Source organism: Phoenix dactylifera, chromosome 7 (genome assembly GCF_051530095.1).
Source record: "Phoenix dactylifera cultivar Ajwa chromosome 7, Ajwa_hap1_PhDact_Kaust_v1.1, whole genome shotgun sequence".
Taxonomy (NCBI): Eukaryota; Viridiplantae; Streptophyta; class Magnoliopsida; order Arecales; family Arecaceae; genus Phoenix; species Phoenix dactylifera.
The window spans coordinates 3,874,023-3,895,312 of NC_143196.1; the positions used below are offsets into that span (position 1 = coordinate 3,874,023).

At 36.2% G+C, this 21,290-nt stretch overlaps 1 protein-coding gene across 1 annotated transcript; it reads left to right on the plus strand.

Annotated features, from left to right (window-relative positions):
* Positions 1-822: 822 nt before the first annotated feature.
* Positions 823-19,870, plus strand: LOC103710234 (U-box domain-containing protein). Its single transcript, XM_008795889.6, has 16 exons — positions 823-1,987; positions 7,756-7,960; positions 8,107-8,258; positions 8,344-8,644; positions 12,062-12,214; positions 14,732-14,935; positions 15,054-15,166; positions 15,270-15,384; positions 15,541-15,630; positions 15,739-15,942; positions 16,085-16,180; positions 16,632-16,754; positions 16,875-16,967; positions 17,070-17,234; positions 19,098-19,187; positions 19,273-19,870. Exons 1-16 carry the CDS (start codon positions 1,140-1,142, stop codon positions 19,444-19,446), a joined length of 3,126 nt encoding a protein of 1,041 aa, XP_008794111.4. The 5' UTR covers positions 823-1,139; the 3' UTR covers positions 19,447-19,870.
* Positions 19,871-21,290: the final 1,420 nt, after the last annotated feature.

The following is a 21,290-nucleotide window of genomic DNA, read 5'->3' on the forward strand; positions in this document are numbered from 1 at the left end:
AAGCATAACAAATTTTTTTTTCCCTATCAAACAAGTGTTGGTTAGAATGGAAATTCAGAATCAAAATGTATCTATCACATGTGATGCGAGTAGAGTGGAGACTTGTAACTCCTCAAGTGCTTATTTTTAATATTAGAATTAAATAGTATAATAGATTGTAGATAATTGCCCTATTAAGCTCCACTGCAACTTCTCATTCAGCAGTTATGCACCAGCTAAAATAAAGAAAATTAGGGCTTGATGATCGATGGCTAGGATCTTTTTTAAGATCTATTTGGGCGATTGGGTTAAAAAATTCTATAGAATTCATGAATTGGATTATTACAACCAGCAAAATCATAAGATTACATGTTGGAATTAATAGTGGGCCGACCTGAATCCCATAAAGACAAAAAAAAAATCTGCCGAGATCGTATTTTTCATCCTATAAAATTCAGGCTAATCCATTACAAAGCTACTCTTAGATATTTATGAGCATAGGTCTAGCTCAATCTGTAATTTTATGATGAATTTTTAAGGTTTTTTAGCCCAATCATCCCAACAGGTTCTATAGAATTTGTGAATTAGGGCAGTACAAATGGCAAGATCATAAGATTATACAGATTGAGTTAAATCTATATTTATAAATACCTAAAAATTGAGATTCTATTTTTTATTTTCTATAAATTTATGTTGATCCATCTGATTATTTATAAATATAAATTTAATTTAAATTATAATTTTATAATTTTGTTAGTTGTATAGTTGTACTGACCTAATTTATGTAGAATTGTTTTCCTAATTAATATATACTTAATTTTGTAGCAGGCCGTATTTTATACTAAGATCAAATCATAAAAACTCCTCCAAATCTCTCAACCTTCTTTAAAGAGAAAAAAAACCCTTCCCCACCCGTCCTCATAGCCTGCAACACCGACTCCTCTCTCCCCCAAAATCCGCAACCCCTCCGAAGACCCCGACTCCTCTGCTTTATCTCTCTCTTCCAAAACCCAAATCCTCCAACATCTCCAACTCTTATCCCCATGTTTGCCCCTATTTCCTTCGTGAAATCCCAATCCAAATCTCTCCTCCTCTCTTTCTCTTCGCTCGAACGTGGAACTCTCCTCTCTCTGTAGACTCCGACTCCGTACTCCTCTCCAATGGCGGCGAGGAAACCCCAGCGAACCCCGGAGGAGATCGAAGACATCATCCTTCGCAAGATCTTCCTCGTTTCCCTCGCAAACCCCGTCGAAAATGACCCTAAAGTCGTCTACTTGGAGCTCACCGCCGCCGAAATCCTCAGCGAGGGCAAGCCCCTCATGCTTTCGCGGGACTCCATGGAGAGAGTCCTCATCGATCGCCTCTCCGGCGACTTCCCGGGTGCCGAGTCCACCTTCCCCTATTTGATCGGCTGCTATCGCCGGGCCTATGAGGAGGGGAGGAAAGTGGCCTCGATGAAGGACCCATCAGTCCGATTGGAGATTGAATCCGCTGTTAGACAAGTTCGCAAATTGGTCGTCTCCTATTGCAGGATTCACGTTGGGAATCCTGATATGTTTGTGCCTACAGGTGGAGATGGTGTTTCTGTGACTTCGCAGCTCCTGTCGTTGATCTTCTCGGAGGTTTCGAGCCCGATGGATGGGTTCGGGGGAAACAGCTTGGGCGGGGAGTTGAGATGCCCGCCGGGATTTTTGGAGGAATTCTTCAGGGATGCGGATGCGGAGAGCTTGGAGCCGATTATGTTGGATTTGTTTGAGAAATTGAGGCAGAGTGTCGATCGGGTTTCAGCACTAGGAAACTTTCAGCAGCCATTAAGAGCGCTGCTGTTGTTAGCGGGCTTTCCAAACTGCGCCAAGGCTTTGGTGAATCACCCCAGGTGGATCCCAAAAGAGACTTACTTGCTGACTGGGGAGGGTCGGGTGATTGAGATAGCGAGCATTTTAGGAGCTTTTCTTCATGTCAGCGCATTGCCCGACTACAAGGAGTTTAAGAGTAAACCAGATGTTGGGTAAGTTCTTATTTTGAATGATCTAAAGCACTAATTTGATATCTGGTTTTTATGTTTTGAATGATCTACACTTTTAATTTTGATTAAGATATATCCTAGCCATGTACTATCATTCATGTTTTGCACAAACGTCAATTGTTTGCCGGATATCTTCATATGCACTTCTGAACAGTTTATGAGCTCCCAAAAAGATTTTATCTAAATTTAAATACTCGAGCACATTGAAGTTGTTTTGAGATTATCTTATGTTTGCCATGTTATTAGTGCTATCAATATCTAAAATAAACTCCTAGTCATTGTTTTAAAATGCGGTGTATCAGGCTGCATATGTGGCTACATATGCGAATTCCATCCCTGTCCATACCTCATTTATGCAGCTACTATATGTGGTTGGGCTGCATATTGGCCTAAAGAGGGTTTATTTAGTACTTTGAGGATACATGTGCAGTATGATCAACATTGTGTAGCTGCATATGCATTTAATCATTGTGCAACTACGAATATGGTCCGAAGGTTTGTCTTACTGGTTGGTACCGATACGTACCAACTGTACCATACATGTATCGAACCGGTACATGGTACAAAAAATGCACTAACACTCGGTACGTCGAACGAGCTCTCGTATCTGGCGTACCGATACTATAATAGGATCATACCAGTATGGGGTTTGGTATTGAGATGGCGAACATTGCATGGCCCTTTTAGTATTGTGGGACCACATATATGGCCACTTCTATGCAGGCCCATGCGAATACGGTATGTTCAAGTTAATGATTGGTTGGATGTGGATTTCAAGCATGCTGGATACATATATAAAAATATCAATATGTTAATTTCTCTATAATTATTTCCATTAAGAGTCAAATACTAAGTAATAAGCACTAATTGCTGGACAATTTTTTTTTGTTAATATTGCTATTATTTTTAAAACTTTTTACTATTATTGTATAAATATGTTATTTATTTGTAAATATTTAAATTCTAGCTGCATGCATACGTACACATTTGGCTTGCATAGCACATAATGTGTCATGCAGTCCCTTGGTTACCCGCATATCACAGCCACCATATATAGCACGAGTCCTAGTGTATTAATTTAAAAATTTTCCTCCATCTTAAGGTCTCATGTGCTTTCTTTTTTAGTTGTTAATTTGAGTTTCCTTCTCCGTCTTTTACATCTTCATGTTGACAACTTTTTGCCAACCAGCCTTATTTCAGCTGGTTAGCACCTAGGGTTGAAAATGGATCTGATATGGATCGGGTATCAATATATGTGTATTTGCATCTCTTTTTAGTTAACAAATATGGATATAGATATGAATATTAATCGAATAGTTAACAAATATGGATATAGATATGGATATTAATCGAATAGTAACTATAGATAAGAATTGGATATTGACATGATTTAATATGGATCATGTTGATAATTCATATCCATATATATTTTAAATAGATTTTGATAGAAATTGGATAATGACAAGATAGATATAAATATAGGCATAAATTGGACGATTAAACTTTAACCACCATGTCAAAGATTTCATTATATCGAAGGTAAATTAAGTTAAAGACATGATGATATTGTCAGTTGCTTTCCTCTAATATTTATGAGAGCTATATAAGAGTAAATAGGCTTGCAAGCAGAACTGAATATTTGGATATGGATTGGGTAGTATTGTTTATCTATATTCATATCTGGTTTTCTTTGGAAGATATGGACATGAATGCAAATATGGGTCAGATGCTGAAAATTTTATCTGTATGTAGTGGAAATGGATCTGGATGGATGTTAACTATCTATTGTCAGCTTAATTGGCAACCTTTCAAACTTGTGAGAGGTCTGTTAGAAACTTAGAAGCTAAAATTTTTTGCATAGGGTAACGTACTCCCTTTGCAATACTCTCGGAATCTTGAGCCCCACCTGCTTCCTAAGCACTTTCCTAATAAAAGTGTTTCTAACGTATTCACTTCCCGGCATCAACACCTTTTCCTGCTCTTGCTCTTGCTTTTGCTCTAGAACCTCCAGCTCTTGGTGTCCTGCACCACTTCCAACTTTGGCAACTAAGATTCGAACCCTAATGGTAGTGTCTCCTCCGTGTTTCTGGAAAAAAGGAGTTGATAAATTTCTCACTTTACATGCCCCTCTTCTTCTCTATTTATTTGTTTCTTTAAATGCTTCTGATGCGAAAATTATTGCTGAGCCATGTATCTTATGAATCTTTGCCTAAATTACATGCTTCACTATACATTCGTCCGCCATTATGTAACTTAATAATCATGTGACTATGACAAACTAAAATCTTCTCCTTGTTGCTGGACATTCTTTGGAACTTGTAGCTCGTAGTGTATACCAATCTCAATCTTCTCCTTGCTGCTGATTTTCTCAGCAAGCTTTATACTGTCCTATTGCTAGCAACCAATTGTGGAACATTTTCTTCTGTGTATAATTTTTCCTTAGAAATGCATTCGTTGAAGTATGGCGTCTTCATAAATTGGAAAAAGGCTTCCCACAACTTATGCTTCAGGGTGACAGTTCTAGATGATATACTTGTGGGACTAACAGTTGGGCTAGGCTTACCAAATTGTTGCTGATCAAATTGTTGAATCTGGTATGTTTTCTTTTCACCTAGGCATTGTTTCATGAGGGATCTCATACAATGATTTTTTTGAGAAGCTGGTTGGTTTCAGAGGGATCGATGACCATCTGAAAATGATTCCAAATTTTCTCAATGAAAGGAAGTATTTCTGAGATGATATACCACCATTTGTTCTGTGACGGTGAAGAGGAGAAGAAAAATCTGTTGTGAAGAAAGAAAGAAGTGTTGGGATGAGTTTATCTTTATTTCTAAATTTAAACTACAAACGTGTGATTTGATGTAAAAAGTGATGAAATTGTAATGCAATTTTAAAATCTTTGTTAGGCTTATGCATAGCTTTTTATAATGTAAGAAAAATCATGGCAAAAAAACCCCCCAAAAATCTGAGTATGATTCTAAGGACAGTATGGTGCTCTCTCTATGGACGCATAACAGCAAACACAGTATTGGCTGTTGGAGTTTCTTGAATATGGCTGGCAAATGAAATGGAAGCATTTTCAACAAGGATAATAATTTCTGTTAATAGTTTCTTCTTGCAAACTATCAAGGAAAACTGTGTTTCACTATCTTCAGCTATAGTTCTGGTGAGGATAATAATTTATGCTATTAATTTATTCTGTCAAGTTATCAAGGAAAACTGTGTTTACTATTTTCACAGGAAGTCAGCTATAGATTTTCTCTTTGTTTGACATGCATCCCTAATTGTCAGTAAGAATCGCTGACCAAGGGAATTTGTCTATTGGACTCGCCTTTATAGGTGATAGGCACTTGGTTATGGAAAATGCTCCTTTGGTATCCTCTATCTTGAATTTGGACAAATGTTTTATCTTCGACCTTTAAATTCAGCATATGATTATCCTAGGTTAGTTCCAGGGTCCAGTTTCCTTGTTAAAAAGTAGATCTATTCTCTTTTCAACATGAGATGAAGAGTCGTAAGATTCTATTCCCTTTTATTTGGTTGCTTTCAAGTTTTAGATTGTGCTCTTCTTGCTTTTATAAGCATAAAGCTTTGTTGCATCTGGCTCTTAAGACGATCGAACTATGTGTTATGCTTTGCCTATTTCTCCTGTATGCTATTACCGTCTTAATAGATTGTCGTATGTCACTGATTGCATCATCGTTATATCAAGGTTTCCTTCATCTTGTTGAAACCAATTGTCATGCTTGGTACTAGCCAGTAGCCACATTGTTTCATGGATTTCAAAGAGGATGCCTCTGCTTCATGGTCAGAGTTTTTAATCACATCTAATACCAAATGAAGCAAATCTTTGAATTGTGTTGCATGTAAAATATGCCGAGAAGTTGATGAAGAAGAAGAAAAAAAAAGTCATGGCGATAAGAGGACATGGGAAGGAATGTTTCATTATGAAGTATCTATATATCATACAAAAACTGTCAATTCTAATAGGTCACTATTTGGAAATGTAAAATTTCCAAAAAATCTAACTTCTAATCCTAAATGGGCTCCCAAATCACCTACAGAACCCTAGGATTCTAATTAAAAAGAAGAACTTGACTCAAAATTAGCCTTTCAGTCAAAGTAAAACTTCACTACATCAAAAACTATTTATTTTTCTAAATAATTATTTTTCCTGTCCATGTTTGGGTATAACAATCATAAGATCTCTGGGACTATCTAAATCTGTCCAAGTGGTTAATAATTTTTTTTCTTTGCACCATACTGCCTAGTAGAAAGCATAGAGAAAAGATCCAATCCTCTTGTATCAGGAAAAAAATAGATCCAATCCTCAGTTTGTTGGTCCATTTGGTTCTCCCTCATCAAAGAACTCTATACCCATCTCTGGGCTGTCAACTTAATGCACACATTAATGTGCTCCAATTGGAAGCTAATACCCCTTATATCATTCATTTATTTACTTATTTATTTATTTATTTTTGGAGTTTACCTAGTTTGTTAGATACTCATAACCATAATTTAATGAAGATACCTCTCTCTCTCTCTCTGTCTCTTTCTAGAACAATGGTTGGGGCAATATTGTTCATTTCTTGAAGAAATGATGTGAGAATTATCTAGGTCAAACACTTGGGAAAGCACCTCCTGATGTTTGAAATTTGTAGCTCCAAATGGTAATGGGCGCAATTGCTGGAATATAGAGTAGTTGGCTACAACTGAGAAGCCCTATCCCACATATTTATGTCATGTTTAAATACTCTTTGTTTCTGTTCATTTTTGCTAAATTTTATATTCCTCATGATGCAAGCCATGGTTTCAGGTGTTGGTTTGTGTTGGGCAAGTCCCAAAACCTGGTTTTGGGTTGGTATGACTATAAGTCACTTTTTTAGTTTTTAGTTAGAATAGGGCATTTTTCTTTTCCAGCTGGCATCAGATGTGCATCAGCACGGCATGACATGCCAAAGCATTTGCCATGTCTGCCAGTGGCTGTTAGATCCTTGGTTCTAACATTTTTATCACATTCTTGCATTTAAATTTTTTTTCTGTTTTCCTTAATTTTTTCACAGGCCATTCACAATCATGTATCTATTGCATCAGCAATTTTTGTTTGCTATAGATAAATTATGTATTACTCTTTCTTGAATATATCACTCTTACTGACTGGCAATTTGGCAAGAAAAAATATTCTAGTGAAGGTATTTTGCAGCAGGCATCTGTCAAATCATCATATGAAGAATTTTGTGTAAGGTTATGCAATAGTTAAATGCTTAACCTACTTCACATGGAACATGAAAAGAATTGGGGCACAGGAGGTTCTATATATCTAATTTATCTACTAAACTTTTTTTTTTTTGTGATTCATGATTCTCTTTTCACTTATTCACTAGATAATTAAATTGAAATTCATTACCTACTCCTTTCCCTCTTATAGACCATATATACTTTATGTAAAAATATTAACAAAAATAAGGCAGCTTTGTTCCTTCTAATAAAGCACACAAGTAAGTGGGGGCTTGATTTATGGTTAATATGTAGCCAATCATTTAGGCAAGCACATTTTGGAATCATGTCTTCGTAGGCCACATCGTTTATAACCTGCTTTTAACATATGAGAATGATTTTCACTTGTCAAGACAACTGCCTGATTACCTATTAGTTTAATATGACCCTAATATACATGTTCTCATGCTTATGATGTATCTTTTTCCTTTTTCCTCATTACCTTTTCCATTTTCTTTTTTACAATTCAACAGTCAGCAATGCTTCTCTGAAGCATCAACGCGCCGGCCAGCTGATTTATTATCATCTTACACAACAATCAGGACAGTCATGAATATTTTATATGATGGCCTTGGAGAAGTTTTCCTTGCCCTACTGAAAAATGTGGATACACGGGACAAAGTTCTTGAATATCTTGCTGAAGTGATTAAAAAAAACTCAGCCAGGTCCCGCATGCAGGTAATCGTCAAAAAGATTAATATCAATAGGAACATATAATTGATGCATTCTCTAGTATCACATGTTATATGCTTTTTTCCCCTATTCATGTTTCACTTCTGTTCATTTGGTTAAAGTTATCAACATGCTACGTAATCATGCTGCAGGTTGATCCAATATTATGTGCCAGTTCTGGAATGTTTGTTAATCTTAGTGCTGTAATGCTTCGGCTTTGTGAACCCTTTCTAGATCCAGCCACAACAAAAAGGGACAAAATTGATGCAAACTATTTATTTTATAACAATCGTCTAGATTTCAAGTGAGTCTGTTTTCTATTTGCTCTTTTTTTTATTGCTGACTCATTTATTTTATTGCCTTCTAATTAGTGCCACTGTTTATATTAGACAATTGACAGCAATGCATGCATCATCTGAAGAGGTTACAGCATGGATAGATAGTGGAAAGTGGGAGAGGACTGATGGGCATGTCAATAACTTTGGGGAAGATAACCATGTATTAGAATCCCAGGAAGCTACAAGTTCTGGTGGTAATAGTGGGAATTGTGCCCTTTCTAAAGCCAAGCCATTGATGGGTTGTTCAAGAAAGAAGAAATATTCATTTATATGTGAATGTTTCTTTATGACTGCAAGAGTACTTAACTTGGGTCTTATGAAAGCACTATCAGACTTCAAACATCTTGCTCAGGTATGCTATAAAGTATCTGCATTATTTGCTCAAGATGTCATTATACTCTACCTAATTATCCTGCCTCTTTTCATTGCATGTTCCATTTTTATTATTTTGCCATTTCTTGAAAGGTGATATTAATTGTAGAACTTGCAAAATATAACTTGTGACTGGTATCAAATTTTCATATATTTCAATGACGTGAAAGTGTGGGTGGACACTAGATGTTTCAGTAGAGTATATAATGATAAACTAGTATGTTCTAATTCCAAACACATTTTTGTCAAATTGAAACCCACCTGCAATCACAGGTCACCACTAGCATTTTCTAGTCAGTTATATTGAGCTTGTTGCATAACTGGTGCTATCATAAGTTGTTGCCAACCTGTTATTCCAGGTAAAGTTGGAGTATCTCATTTATGAAGGGGGTGATTATAAAATACCCAAAGATTAAATTCTCTTGGCTCAAATATTAACGGCTATGGCAGAAAACTGTTAGAAGCGGTTTGGACAGTACAGAAAACCATCACTTTGCCAAATTCAAAGCTCAAAAAATCTTTTTGGTTGTTTCACTGCATTATGATGGTTGTTATTGGCCCAAATAATGGATCATAACAAAGTAACTTCATTAACAAAATCTTGTATCTGAATAAGATATAAAAGTTAATATCAGTCAGATGTACTGTTACTATTGTCAGATAGTGGTTATGACAGATAACTTAATGATGATTACATATAACTAAACATTCCATACTACTAAACATACATAATTTTTAAGGCACATTGTGACATGATGGAGGAGCCTCAAAACTGTTAATAAAAGTTGTTGTAATGTTAAATGGTCATCGGGACATTATTTAGTACCATGCTTGTAACTTTATACCTTGGAGGATATATGTGAGAATGTCACATATATCTCGATAAATACTGCTGCAAAGCAGATTCTATTTACACCAGAGCCCAGCTTACATGCTCACATAAATGCTATGACAACATGCAACTTGGTGAATCCCTTTTGCTTATCTCCATGCCACCTATGCATGTGACTACATTTGAAATTGCTTAGGTCCTAGATCATTATTTTCAGTCTTCGTACTGGACCCTCTACTGTAAAATTAGTGGTACGAGTCAGGTCAGTACAGGGTCCTTGTATCATCATATCTTATGCTGTTAGAGTTGAGACAGCACTTGTACCATATGTTGGTATGAAGCGTGTGAACTGTACTGGATTGTTAGAGTATGCCCTGTGCTGACAGTAAGCGTCGATATTGCAAACATTTGTTATGGCACGATTCGCCTGCATATAAGGATGTTTCAAATCTGGTGGAAGAATTGATATATGCATCCTTCTTCTGAGAAGTCATGTAAAACAGGTGTGAACTAAAAGCATCAATGGTCTAGAGTAGTTATGTAAAACTAATTTTTTTTTTTTGAAGTGTAAAAAAAATTAATTGTTTCTGAATACTCTGTTAGGCTCAATTGGCTCTTATAGTGGCATGTAATGACCAATGACTTTGACAAAACAGTATTGTGACTTTTTACTTATTTTTATTTGTTAAAAATTAATATTGGCAATATAAAATTGTTAGTTTCAGATTTGAGAACAGCAAGAATTAAAAAAAAAAAAATCTGTTGTGAGTTGTGTCCATCATATAACATCTTTAGGATTATATGTTATTGTAACAACCCAGGACCTCATCCAAAATGGCTAGTCGGAAGTTATTATTTGGGTTCCTTAATGCTATATAAGTACCCAAGATCTACCCAGCGAATAACCGATGTGGGACTAAACACACGCCCGCACGGGTCCTCATATACTCCCCCCGTTCAAGCCCTGACGTCCTCGTCAGGCTAAGCCCTAACATCCTCGTTAGGCTAAGGGTTCATATCTATTCAAATCAAATCACAAACACTACGATTGACCCGTGGTCAGCCCCAATAGATCCGTGCTGCATTGTCCCCTAGTCCACATAGGTTATGGGCCGGGTCCGCTCTGATGCCATTTGTAACAACCCAGGACCTCATCCAAAATGGCTAGCCGGAAGTTATTATTTGGGTTCCTTGATCCTATATAAGTACCCAAGATCTACCCAGCGAATAACCTATGTGGGACTAAACACACGCCCGCACGGGTCCTCACAGTTATACATATACAGTACATGCAAAGAGCTACTTATGTTTAATTTTATATTTTAAGTCTCATATAGATCATCATGAACCATTGCAATAGCTGTTATAATCTTTAACATCATTACTTAAAACAATGATTTTTCCAACTGTTGGGCATTCATAAAACTATGGCAGCAGTAGCTACTGATGCATTATCTTGAATTTTCAAATTGATGGATGATTTCTTCATCTATGCATTTAGTTATTAGCATGTTGTTCTTGTGCTTTTCTGACATGGTTTTATGGGCGCAATGAAGCATAGACATCTGCATGAAATGAAAAATTCTCTCCTATTCTCTTTATCTTTTTTTTTTTGTTTCTTCTTTTTCCTTTTCTTTTGTTTTTTGGGAAAACATGATGGGAATGCCACCATCCAGGTTTGAAGTAGTACCTCTCCATGTAGGAGAGGAATGCCAATTGGCTGACCTAAGTCCAACTGCATCCTGTCTTCTTTTTTTCACTTGCCCTGAATAGGTATTTTATTCATCCTTTTAAGTAGCCTTCCTTTCTTTTCACTGTGCACCAGGTTTAGCTAAGCTCCAGCTGGGAACAGTATAGCTGCATGTGCTGAACCTCTTGTTTATTTAATTTAGCATTAGTTTCACATCATTCTGTAGGGATGCTATAGATGTACAGTACACATGCATGGGATCTGCCTGGCTCTGTAACTGGCAGTGCATTGATTTACTGAAAGATTCGGCTCACTTTGGACTAAGGTTCGCTGTACCGGTACCGGACCCCGTATCGGTGCTACACTAGCATAGTATCGGTACGGTATGACATGCAGTACACCTGTCCGATCCAGTACGGTAAGTCCGGTACCGTCTGGTTCGGTACGGTATAGCATACCATGCTTTGGACACATTCTATGCTCATATACAGAAAACCCAAGCTTGATATATTGTATTGCATGGATGAGTAAAACACATCCCTGTTCATCTTTCCAAGCTTAGGAAGTCATTATATGCAGGTAACTATTATGCCTAATGATTAACAGTACCTTTTTTTTTAAAAAGATCTTTGTGTTGCTTTATAGTTATTCGAAAGTGGCCTTTAATGCGGACTTAACGCTCAGAATATGTAAGACAAACTTATATATTGCTTTTCTGTCAACTCTCTCTTAATTGACTCAACAAGAAGGTTTTTTGTACCACAGTCTAAGTTAGATATCTTCAGTCATAAGGGGATCTAGGTCAATTTCTTTGTTGTTATTTGTAGTAAATCAAAATTCTGTTAATAATATCTTTTTTGTTTATAAAATTTTAGGAGCTGGCAAGGTACGAAGAAGATTTGTCAACCTATAAAGCGTTGAGAGATCAAGGAACTTCTCCACAACTTGAGGCCGATATAAAGCGTCTGGAGAAAGCAATTGAGATATTATCACAGGACAAAATCTGCTATGAAGCTCAGATACTAAGAGTATGTTCTTGAAGTCAGATGGTTATGATTTTTCATATAGTATTAACCTTGTTGCATATTCCATATTACTACTGCTTCATTTTTCATTATCTGATCTTCTTCATCATGAGTTTCTTCATCAATTCTTATTCACTTTAGAGGACTGTCAATTGTTGCCTCGCTGCATTCAAATGGTATCTAAGTTTTCATCTTTTGGACCATGTATCTCGAAGGCGCTTATCGTATTTTCAACATCTTCCTTGATAAGTGAATTTAATATCTGATCAATATGTGGGTTCATTTATTTGGCTTGTTATTGCCACAAATTCCACCTCATGCTACATATTATCACAACCAACCTTTATAGTTTCCTTCTGACACCTATTGTCAACACATGCAAAGCATAAGGTGCCTTTTGAGAATATATGCCTCTGAACTTTTCAGGAATGTAACCTGTAGAGACTGCAGTTTTCAATGTACACTGAATAGTCGTTTTGCCCATATGTACAACTTAATGTTTTTGAATGTTTACTAGATGGATTTTTTCCTTAGAATTGAGATCTCTATTTTGTATTCATCCCTCTAAGTTTGTGATTGAGTACCTTTACCTGAATGGGGTGTGACTGCATTCTTCCCTTGGTAGTGCACCTGTGGAAATTATTATTAAGTTCCTGGTGTCGGTTGTGTTGATGAATAGCATGGTGGTTGCTAGTCTATGCCGGTCAGTTTTTTAAAACATGACTGTGATATGTGGGTGGTCAAGGGAACACATGGTGCAAATTCGGTTTACAGACCGCATATGCAAGTTCATATTTGGTGACTATTTTTCAACTATTAGAAAATAAATGTTATATATTAACTACAGTAATAACAACTACAACTATAGTTCTCGTGTGGGTGGTCAAGGGAACACACGGTGCAAATTCGGTTTACGGACTGCATATGCAAGTTCATATATGGTGACTATTTTTCAACTATTAGAAAATAAATGTTATATATTAAATACAATAATAACAACTACAACTATAGTAATTTTTTTTGGATAGATAATAATAATATTAGATTTATCGCTTAGCACCTAATACTTACTAGGAATAACTATAAAATAATTGTTTTAACATTATTAATGCCTATGTTAAGCCAATTTAAAACCCACATCAAATTCAAATCTAACCATCAACTTGGACCTGCTTCCTCTGCTTGGGTCCATATAAGAGCAGGCTCTATATAGGGGTGCAAACCAACCGAGCCGAGCAGAATATCGGGCTGCTTGGCTTGGTTCAATATATTAGAAGAGCTACTCGAGCTTGGCTCAAGCTTGAGTTGAGCTTTTGAGTCAATTGCTCAAGCTTGGCTTAGCTAAGCTCTGAGCTGTGATTTAGTTGAGCCAAATCGAACTTTCCAACTTTTTTTTTGAACCACGACACCGTTTAGGCTCAGCTCGTTTAATGGTGCCCAGCTCCAAAAAATGTTTGAGCTCGGCTTGTTTTTTACCTGAGGCCAAGCTCGAATGAGCAAATATCGAGCCAAGCCCAAACTGATCATCAGCAGCTTGGTTCCTTTGTAGCCCTAGCTATATATGTCTCCAGAAACAATACTAAGCAGGCTGTACATGCAGCCACACAATGGAGTGGATCGTCTTCAGTCCATTTGTGGTTTGATCCATATAGGCGACGGTCAAGGGATCACATACACAAATGCTACAGTATGACTGCATTATGCAAAATTAAAACACTTGGCCAGTCCAGGATTACTCAGTTGGCCTTTTCTTTTGCTTGGGCATTTCAACAAGCTTCTTTCAAGATGTTCAGCTTACTACGCATACACTGCAAAAGTATTCTTTGCTCCTCCTGATGTTAAACAATTATAATATAAATGACTTTCTAGGCCCTCCTGATGTTAAACAATTTTATCAGCAAGGTTTTCAGGCATGATTTATCTGAAAATGATATGCCTGCCCATGATTGGGCCTAGAACAGTCCTTGTTACTTGACATTCTCCTTCCGGAAAGTAATTGGTCAGGAGCACCAAGAAACTTGTGCAGAAAAATGGAGACTTTTGAACCTGAGCCCTTAATAGAAATATAGTTTCTAGTACTGAAGAGTGTGGTTCTAGTTGGCGTTAGGTTACTTGCTAGCTTTTATATAAGATGTTCATTGGAAGTGGTTTCCTTGAGTTCTTTGGTTTGTAAGTTCCTCCTAAAGAAAGCATCAGCATCGTCTGATTATGCCTGCCATTTGTTCAGGTCGATACCTGATTTCCTCTTCTGCTCCTCTGTTTTAGTGAAACAATGAAGAACATTTATGTTCTGAATTTTCTTTATGATTATATTGCAATAAACAGCAAGATCATTCTTCTGATGGATAAACACTGGTCCATGATAATATGAATGCTAATTCTTGGGTTGTTTGACATGATTGTTATTGATAATTCAGTGCTTGAAATCACATCATATTCATCTTAACTCACTTTTCAGAATAATTATTACTTGTTAGTTCAAATCCATGTTTTGCCTAATTAGACATCTTTTTGTTGAAGGACGGGGCACTACTTCAACACGCTCTATCTTTCTACAGATTAATGGTTGTATGGTTGGTTGGTCTAGTTGGTGGATTTAAAATGCCATTGCCATCAAAATGCCCTATGGAATTCGCATGCATACCAGAGCATTTTGTTGATGATGCAATGGATTTACTTATTTTAACTTCTCGGATCCCAAGAGCTTTGGAAGGGTTTGTGCTGGTGGGTTTCCTTATAAACTTTTCCAATCTATTTTTTTCTTAATAGGAGAGGATTTTGTATTAATTTCTCAAGTCTTTGGACTCATGACGGAATTCATGTTGTACTAATTTTTCACCAGGATGATTTTTTGAATTTTATTATCATGTTCATGGCAAGTCCATCTTATATCAAAAATCCTTATCTGAGAGCCAAGATGGTTGAAGTGTTGAATTGCTGGATGCCGCAAAGAAGGTGAATCACTTTCTTTCCAACAAGCTAAATGCTGATTTGTCAACTTAGTTGATTTTGTGGTGAATGTTGTGCATGTAACTATTATGTTTCTTTAATCTTGCAGTGGCTTGTCTTCTACTGCCTCCCTTTTCGAAGGGCACCAACTATCTCTTGACTATCTAGTTAGAAATCTTCTAAACTTGTATGTGGACATTGAATTTACTGGCTCTCATACGCAGGTGAAAATTGTAAAATTTGTTATTTTCTGTATTTTACTATTATAGATTTAATATTTGTTTATCCAGTTTATGATTTTTTTTATTGGCCAAATCATAAAGGGGAATTGTCCTCTTTGTTGATTGTTCATTTGCTTATTATCATACTTGTGCATGCAGTTCTTTGACAAGTTCACGATTCGTCACAATATTGCTGAACTTCTCGAATATCTATGGAATGTGCCTAGCCATCGTAATGCATGGAGACAGGTAAACTGACCCTTGTGGTAGTAGTTCTATATACACTTAAGTTTCATTGCTAATCATTGCACATTTACCCATGCAGCATTTTAATTTTCTTTATGTATAATGATACAGATTGCTAGAGAAGAGGAGAAGGGAGTTTATTTGAATTTTTTGAATTTCCTTATCAATGATAGCATTTATCTTCTTGATGAGAGTTTGAATAAGATTCTTGAACTCAAAGAAATGGAAGCAGAAATGGCTAATTCTGCAGAATGGGAAAGAAGGCCAGCTCAAGAGAGGGAGGAGAGAATGCGCCTTTTTCATTCACGGGAAAATGTGAGCTTTTAATTAGTTTTCTTCGATAAATTTTTTAAATTTATGATGCCTTTCCTGTTGTTTACAGATATCTTGGTGCTTTATGTAGCAATGGTATAGATGACAGACATTGTCTTACACATGTACAACTTGGTGCTTCCAGATTGTTCGATTTGACATGAAGTTGGCAAATGAGGATGTTGGGATGCTGGCGTTCACATCTGAACAAATTCCTTCTCCTTTTCTTCTTCCAGAAATGGTGATCTACTTGAACTAACCTATTTTCATTCCATGATTCTTAAAGCTGAAGTCAACCAGTTATGAGGAAACTTGTCTTTTTCCACATACATTAAACTTTCCGCTTCTTCAAGACATTTACTTTGTACTGGAAACTTTACTGGCTGCCTTGTAGAGACTAATCAGAAGTTTTAGCTAGAAATGTTTCATTTTGTAACTCCAGATCCCTCCACAACATCTGACTGCTTGGAACCTAATCCTCTTGTAAATGTTATTTTAACTGGACCAACAAACAAATCAGACCAGGAAATTAGACTTGTAGATCCTAATAAATTTAACAATCTTCTCCCATATTCATTTGTGTTGACTTGTATATATTTTTATTTGGTATTCTGTAGAACAACATCCAACTAAAATCTTCTATTTCATGTTGCACTTGAATAATTTTTGCATCTTTTGACTCCTCGTTTCAGGTAGAAAGGGTGGCAAACATGTTGAACTACTTCCTTTTACAACTTGCTGGCCCTCAACGAAAATCTCTTAGTGTAAAAGATCCAGAAAAATATGAGTTTAGACCAAAGCAATTGCTAAAGCAAGTTAGTATCAAGAAAACCTTACTTGGTGCTTTTGCTTTTGAATCTTTATCAAATCTTTATAGAACTTGACTGTTTTCTTATTCTGAATAAAAACTCATGCTATGAATGATTCATGGGAAGATTGTCGAGATCTATGTCCATATTGCAAGGGGTGACAAGGAAAGCATCTTTCCTGCTGCAATCTCAAAGGATGGGCGCTCTTATAATGAAAAAGTATGTCTCCAGTGGAGCTGTTATTGTCTGCGCAAAAATATGTAGATCAACCCTTTTATGTCTAATAGTAGTTGTGGCCTGATATCTTTGACTTTGCTGCAGCTATTTGCTTCTGTAGCTACTATTTTGTGGAAAATTGGTGAAGATGGAAGGGTAATTCAGGAGTTTGTTCAGCTTGGTGTCAAAGCCAAAGAAGCGGCTGCTGAAGCCATGGATACTGAGGCTGCCCTTGGAGAAATACCTGATGAATTCCTTGACCCAATTCAGGTACACGTTTTCATTTTCTAAGACAGATGCATATAAGCTCCTACAAAAACCAAAGTGTGTTTTAAACAAGTCTGTTGCACTTAGCTTCGATTACTCCTCTTAAATAGATTTTTAGGCTGGAAAGCATGTTCTTATTCTAGAACATAGTTTACATTACCTCCAACTTATGTGAAAGTTACTTTTTTAAATTTTAACCTTAGCTTACAGATTTCTTCTGATCCTAATAGGCCAGATTTATGGATTGACATATGATCCCTCAATTTGGAAAAAAGAAAGTTGGACTATCAACTTAATGTCACCCTCTGTGAGTTATTAATGAGTTTGTCTCTAAGACAACTATGGGCAATATAGGGGCTAACAATAAAACCCAAAAGTCCAAATAGTAGGCGAGAAACCTAATTCATCAATTCTACAATTTAAGCTCACACAACCAAGTCGAAACCTTCCACTTAAGAATAAGTCTTGGAAAAAAAGGTTTGATATAATGAATTCTATCCATCATGGGACAAATTATAAACAAAACAGGAAAACTTTTTTTAAAAAAACTTTTAAAGTTTCACAAATGTCTTCTTGAACTACCACAGAATTCTTTGAATGCAAAAATAGTACTGCAATGGCAAAAATATTTATGACAATCTTGTATGCTTATTGCTAGTTTATTTTACCCTTCTCAATTATTGATTTAATTCGCCACGTAGCACTGAACCTATTATTGCATGCTTGAGTCAGTTCAATTAGCTAACTCATACAAACAATGTATTCTTGAAGTTTATAGAATTTTATTCATATAAATCTTTTATTGTATTATGTGTATAGGTGTCTTTTGTTTTTGCAGTACTGTGGTTTTTTGGCTGAGTAAGGAAGTAAATCCTTGAACTCTAGGATAAAAAGCAAGACAATTATGAAGCCTCATGTTCTAAACTATTTTGTAGTGGTAGGATAACTGGAGGTTGGAAACATTCTCGTAAAATTATGAATACTATTCTTTGTTCATGATCATGAATATCTTATTTAATATACTATTTGAAGACTTTTTTGTTGACAAGGAATAAAATATGCGGAGCCATTTTCCAGCAAGTATGTTAGATTATTAATATTTATTTGGACATCAAGTAATCTAATTAGTTGGCTAATTGGTTTATTTAATGGGGTTGCATTGTTTTCTTACCTGGGGAATGTATTGAACTTCTTCGCCATTGTTATGTTATTGAACTTGTTGAGCAAGAAAGTTCCCTGTATATTTGCAGTAAAATTTAGAAGCAGAAATGGAAATTTGGTTGGTGAAATCTCTCCTTATTTTTCTTCCTCGGCTTGCTTGATAAAAGGCCCTAATAAAGTTAAGGAGAAAAAGAATTTTGTATGAAATTGAGTGTATAATAGTAGTAATAAATTGTCGAAGTACACATTGGCAATGCCATCAATGGCCCATCAGGACTAGCCGCTTTTTTTATACTAGTTTCTTGATCTCTCGTGTGAGAGTAATGATATAAAAAACTTGAAAGGACACTGTTAAGTAGGAAATGTTTTTGTATTGTTATCGTATCTTTGCATTATCTTTGGTGCTCATCGGCTCCTCTCAACAAAGCGTACATTGGAGACATTCAAACTAGGCTTTTTTTTTTCCAGCTTCAGAAAATTTTATTTAAATAAAGTTTGTCTAAATTTCTCCAATTGTGTGTGTTCATGTCTTTAGTTCGATATGATTATTCTCAGCAAAGCTGCACTACAAATGTCCCTTGGTAGTTCATTCTATTCTTTAGTCATGTAGTACTCAAAAGTTGAAAATGCAAATGAATGAATGTGGCTCATATCTCCATTCTTTGTTTCTTACTATGAATGCTAACAGAATCTCTTTTCATGCAGTACACGTTGATGAAGGACCCCGTCATCTTACCCTCATCAAGGGTAACCATAGATCGACCTGTCATCCAAAGACACCTGCTTAGTGATAATGTAATTTTTTTGGTGGCTGTTTTTCCTTTTTAAGCCATTAACGTTATCTCTAGCATGGTTAACATTTGTCATATTTTATATGCAGACTGATCCATTTAACCGTTCTCATCTTACTCAAGACATGCTAATACCCAACACTGAGCTCAAGTTAAGAATTGAGAAGTTCGTCAGATCCCAAGCGAGGAAGCACAGACAGCGAACCTCAATCACTGAAGGAGCTGCTGAACAAGCTGATGGCGTAACTTACATGGAAGAGTGATCCCAGAAGTGTCGAAATTGGGTTTGCATGTTGAAGCTAGTCAAAGATGAACTGAAGTTTACTGAAGATTTAGATTTTACATATAATATAATGATGATCTTATTACCATGGTGGATGGCCTGAAAGACTGCATTGCTGAACCTTAAGATTCGTTTTACAGGGAGAGGGAGATTAGTTTCAGGACAAAAAATAGGAAATAATCTTCTTTCTTGAATTGTACTTGATTACTTTATATATTGTCTAAGATCATTTTGGTGATCATTTGTTCCATCATTTGTCTATTCTAAATGCTTATGTAAATAGTAATCCTTACCTAAATGTTACTTAGTCTGCAAAACATATTTTGTAGCCTCACAATTCAATTCCCACCAGAAATTGAAGGGACGTTTGTTTCTGGTCGCTCGACAATTTTATCAGATAAAAAGCTGTCATGGCTGTTTCTTAGCTAATCTATCCAACAGATTCATATGCACGGCCAAGTTGGTTGGTGATAATAGTGCTTTGAGTTCACAGATTTGCAGATGACTTTTGAAGTGTTTGTACTGCATATATTTGCTGCAGCTAATTGATTTGATCATTTGAACATTGCATTAATGGCTTCTTCATTTTAAACAAATGCTACATTATCAACCCATGCGTGGTGAAGCTACAATGGAAATGTTATGGTCGTGTGAGTTAACGTAAATTATGCAATCATAGAATTAACTGTGCAAAATCGATTGATATAAGACTTGCGCTGGTGAGAAAAATAATGGTTTGAACTGAGAAGTCTGCAGAATATGTGGATCGCCATTTGTAGACTTATGATATTCTATGACTTGAATTGAGTGGTAGATTTTCTGATTGTTTTGTGGATATATTCTCTGATTGTTCAGATCTTGGAATTTTGCCTCGTTTGGTTAAAACTGAACCCTATGTTCTTCAAAACTGCAATGCTTTGGCATTAAATATTGTGGCCTATTGTCTGAAACCAATTAAGAACCTTACTCTATTCAAACTTTTAGAACACTCCAAAAGGCATTGCTAGAGAGCCATTTACTCAATCCCAAACTACTGGTAGTGCACTAATATTTAACCCTTTTTCCTGTTGGTGGAGCACTAATGTTTACCCTTTACTGGCCATATTTGTTTTGGAGGTCCGGTATGCTACTGAAATAGTTTGAGCTTCCAAGAAAGCAATAGGAGGACTGATCTTGAATGTTATTTTCATCTCACCAGAGGCTGGAAGAATTGAAATAACAAGACTAAATCGGATGCAGCTTGCTCACCCTCCACATGAGAGGAAGATGAGTCGAGATTCTACAATAATTTCAAATTTAGCAGTAATATAGACTGTCAAGATTTAATAAATGGGGTAATTTCATGGAATTGAAATTATGAAACTAAACCATTGATTGCGAGTCAGCCACCCAGCTTTATCAAGTTATTGTAATTCGTAAAGCATATCTTAAGGATCGACCATTTAAGCTTTTGAGGTCTAGTAATAAGTTGACATGATGCAGAGCCAAAGGTCATGGATTCAAATCCTCATTCATGTCAGCCTTTCAATACACCACCTGTATGTTATCTTGAGTCTGTTCTCGTCTTTACTCACTCTCAATTGAGCCATTCTTGATATACATTATTGACCTCTTCCTTAACAGTCAGTGTTGCTTTGAGCAAGGCAGGTCCTCAGGGAATGGAATTTGTTACCTGTCAAATAAAGAGAGTTGTAGTGGTATGTTGACTTATTTAAGTTACTAAATTAGTGTATTAAAAGCTAGATGAGTTTTAACTGGACACTAGATTCAGTCCTTGTGAGTTGATTTCCACCCTGAACTGGTTTGTCCAACAAATTCCAAGAA

Coding starts and splice junctions, on each gene's coding strand:
- LOC103710234 (XM_008795889.6), top strand. CDS start 1,140: ATGGCGGCGAGGAAACCCCAGCGAACCCCGGAGGAGATCGAAGACATC. Junction 14,936..15,053: donor CTTTGGAAGGGTTTGTGCTG/GTGGGTTTCCTT, acceptor ATTTTTCACCAG/GATGATTTTTTGAATTTTAT. Junction 19,188..19,272: donor GACACCTGCTTAGTGATAAT/GTAATTTTTTTG, acceptor TTTTATATGCAG/ACTGATCCATTTAACCGTTC.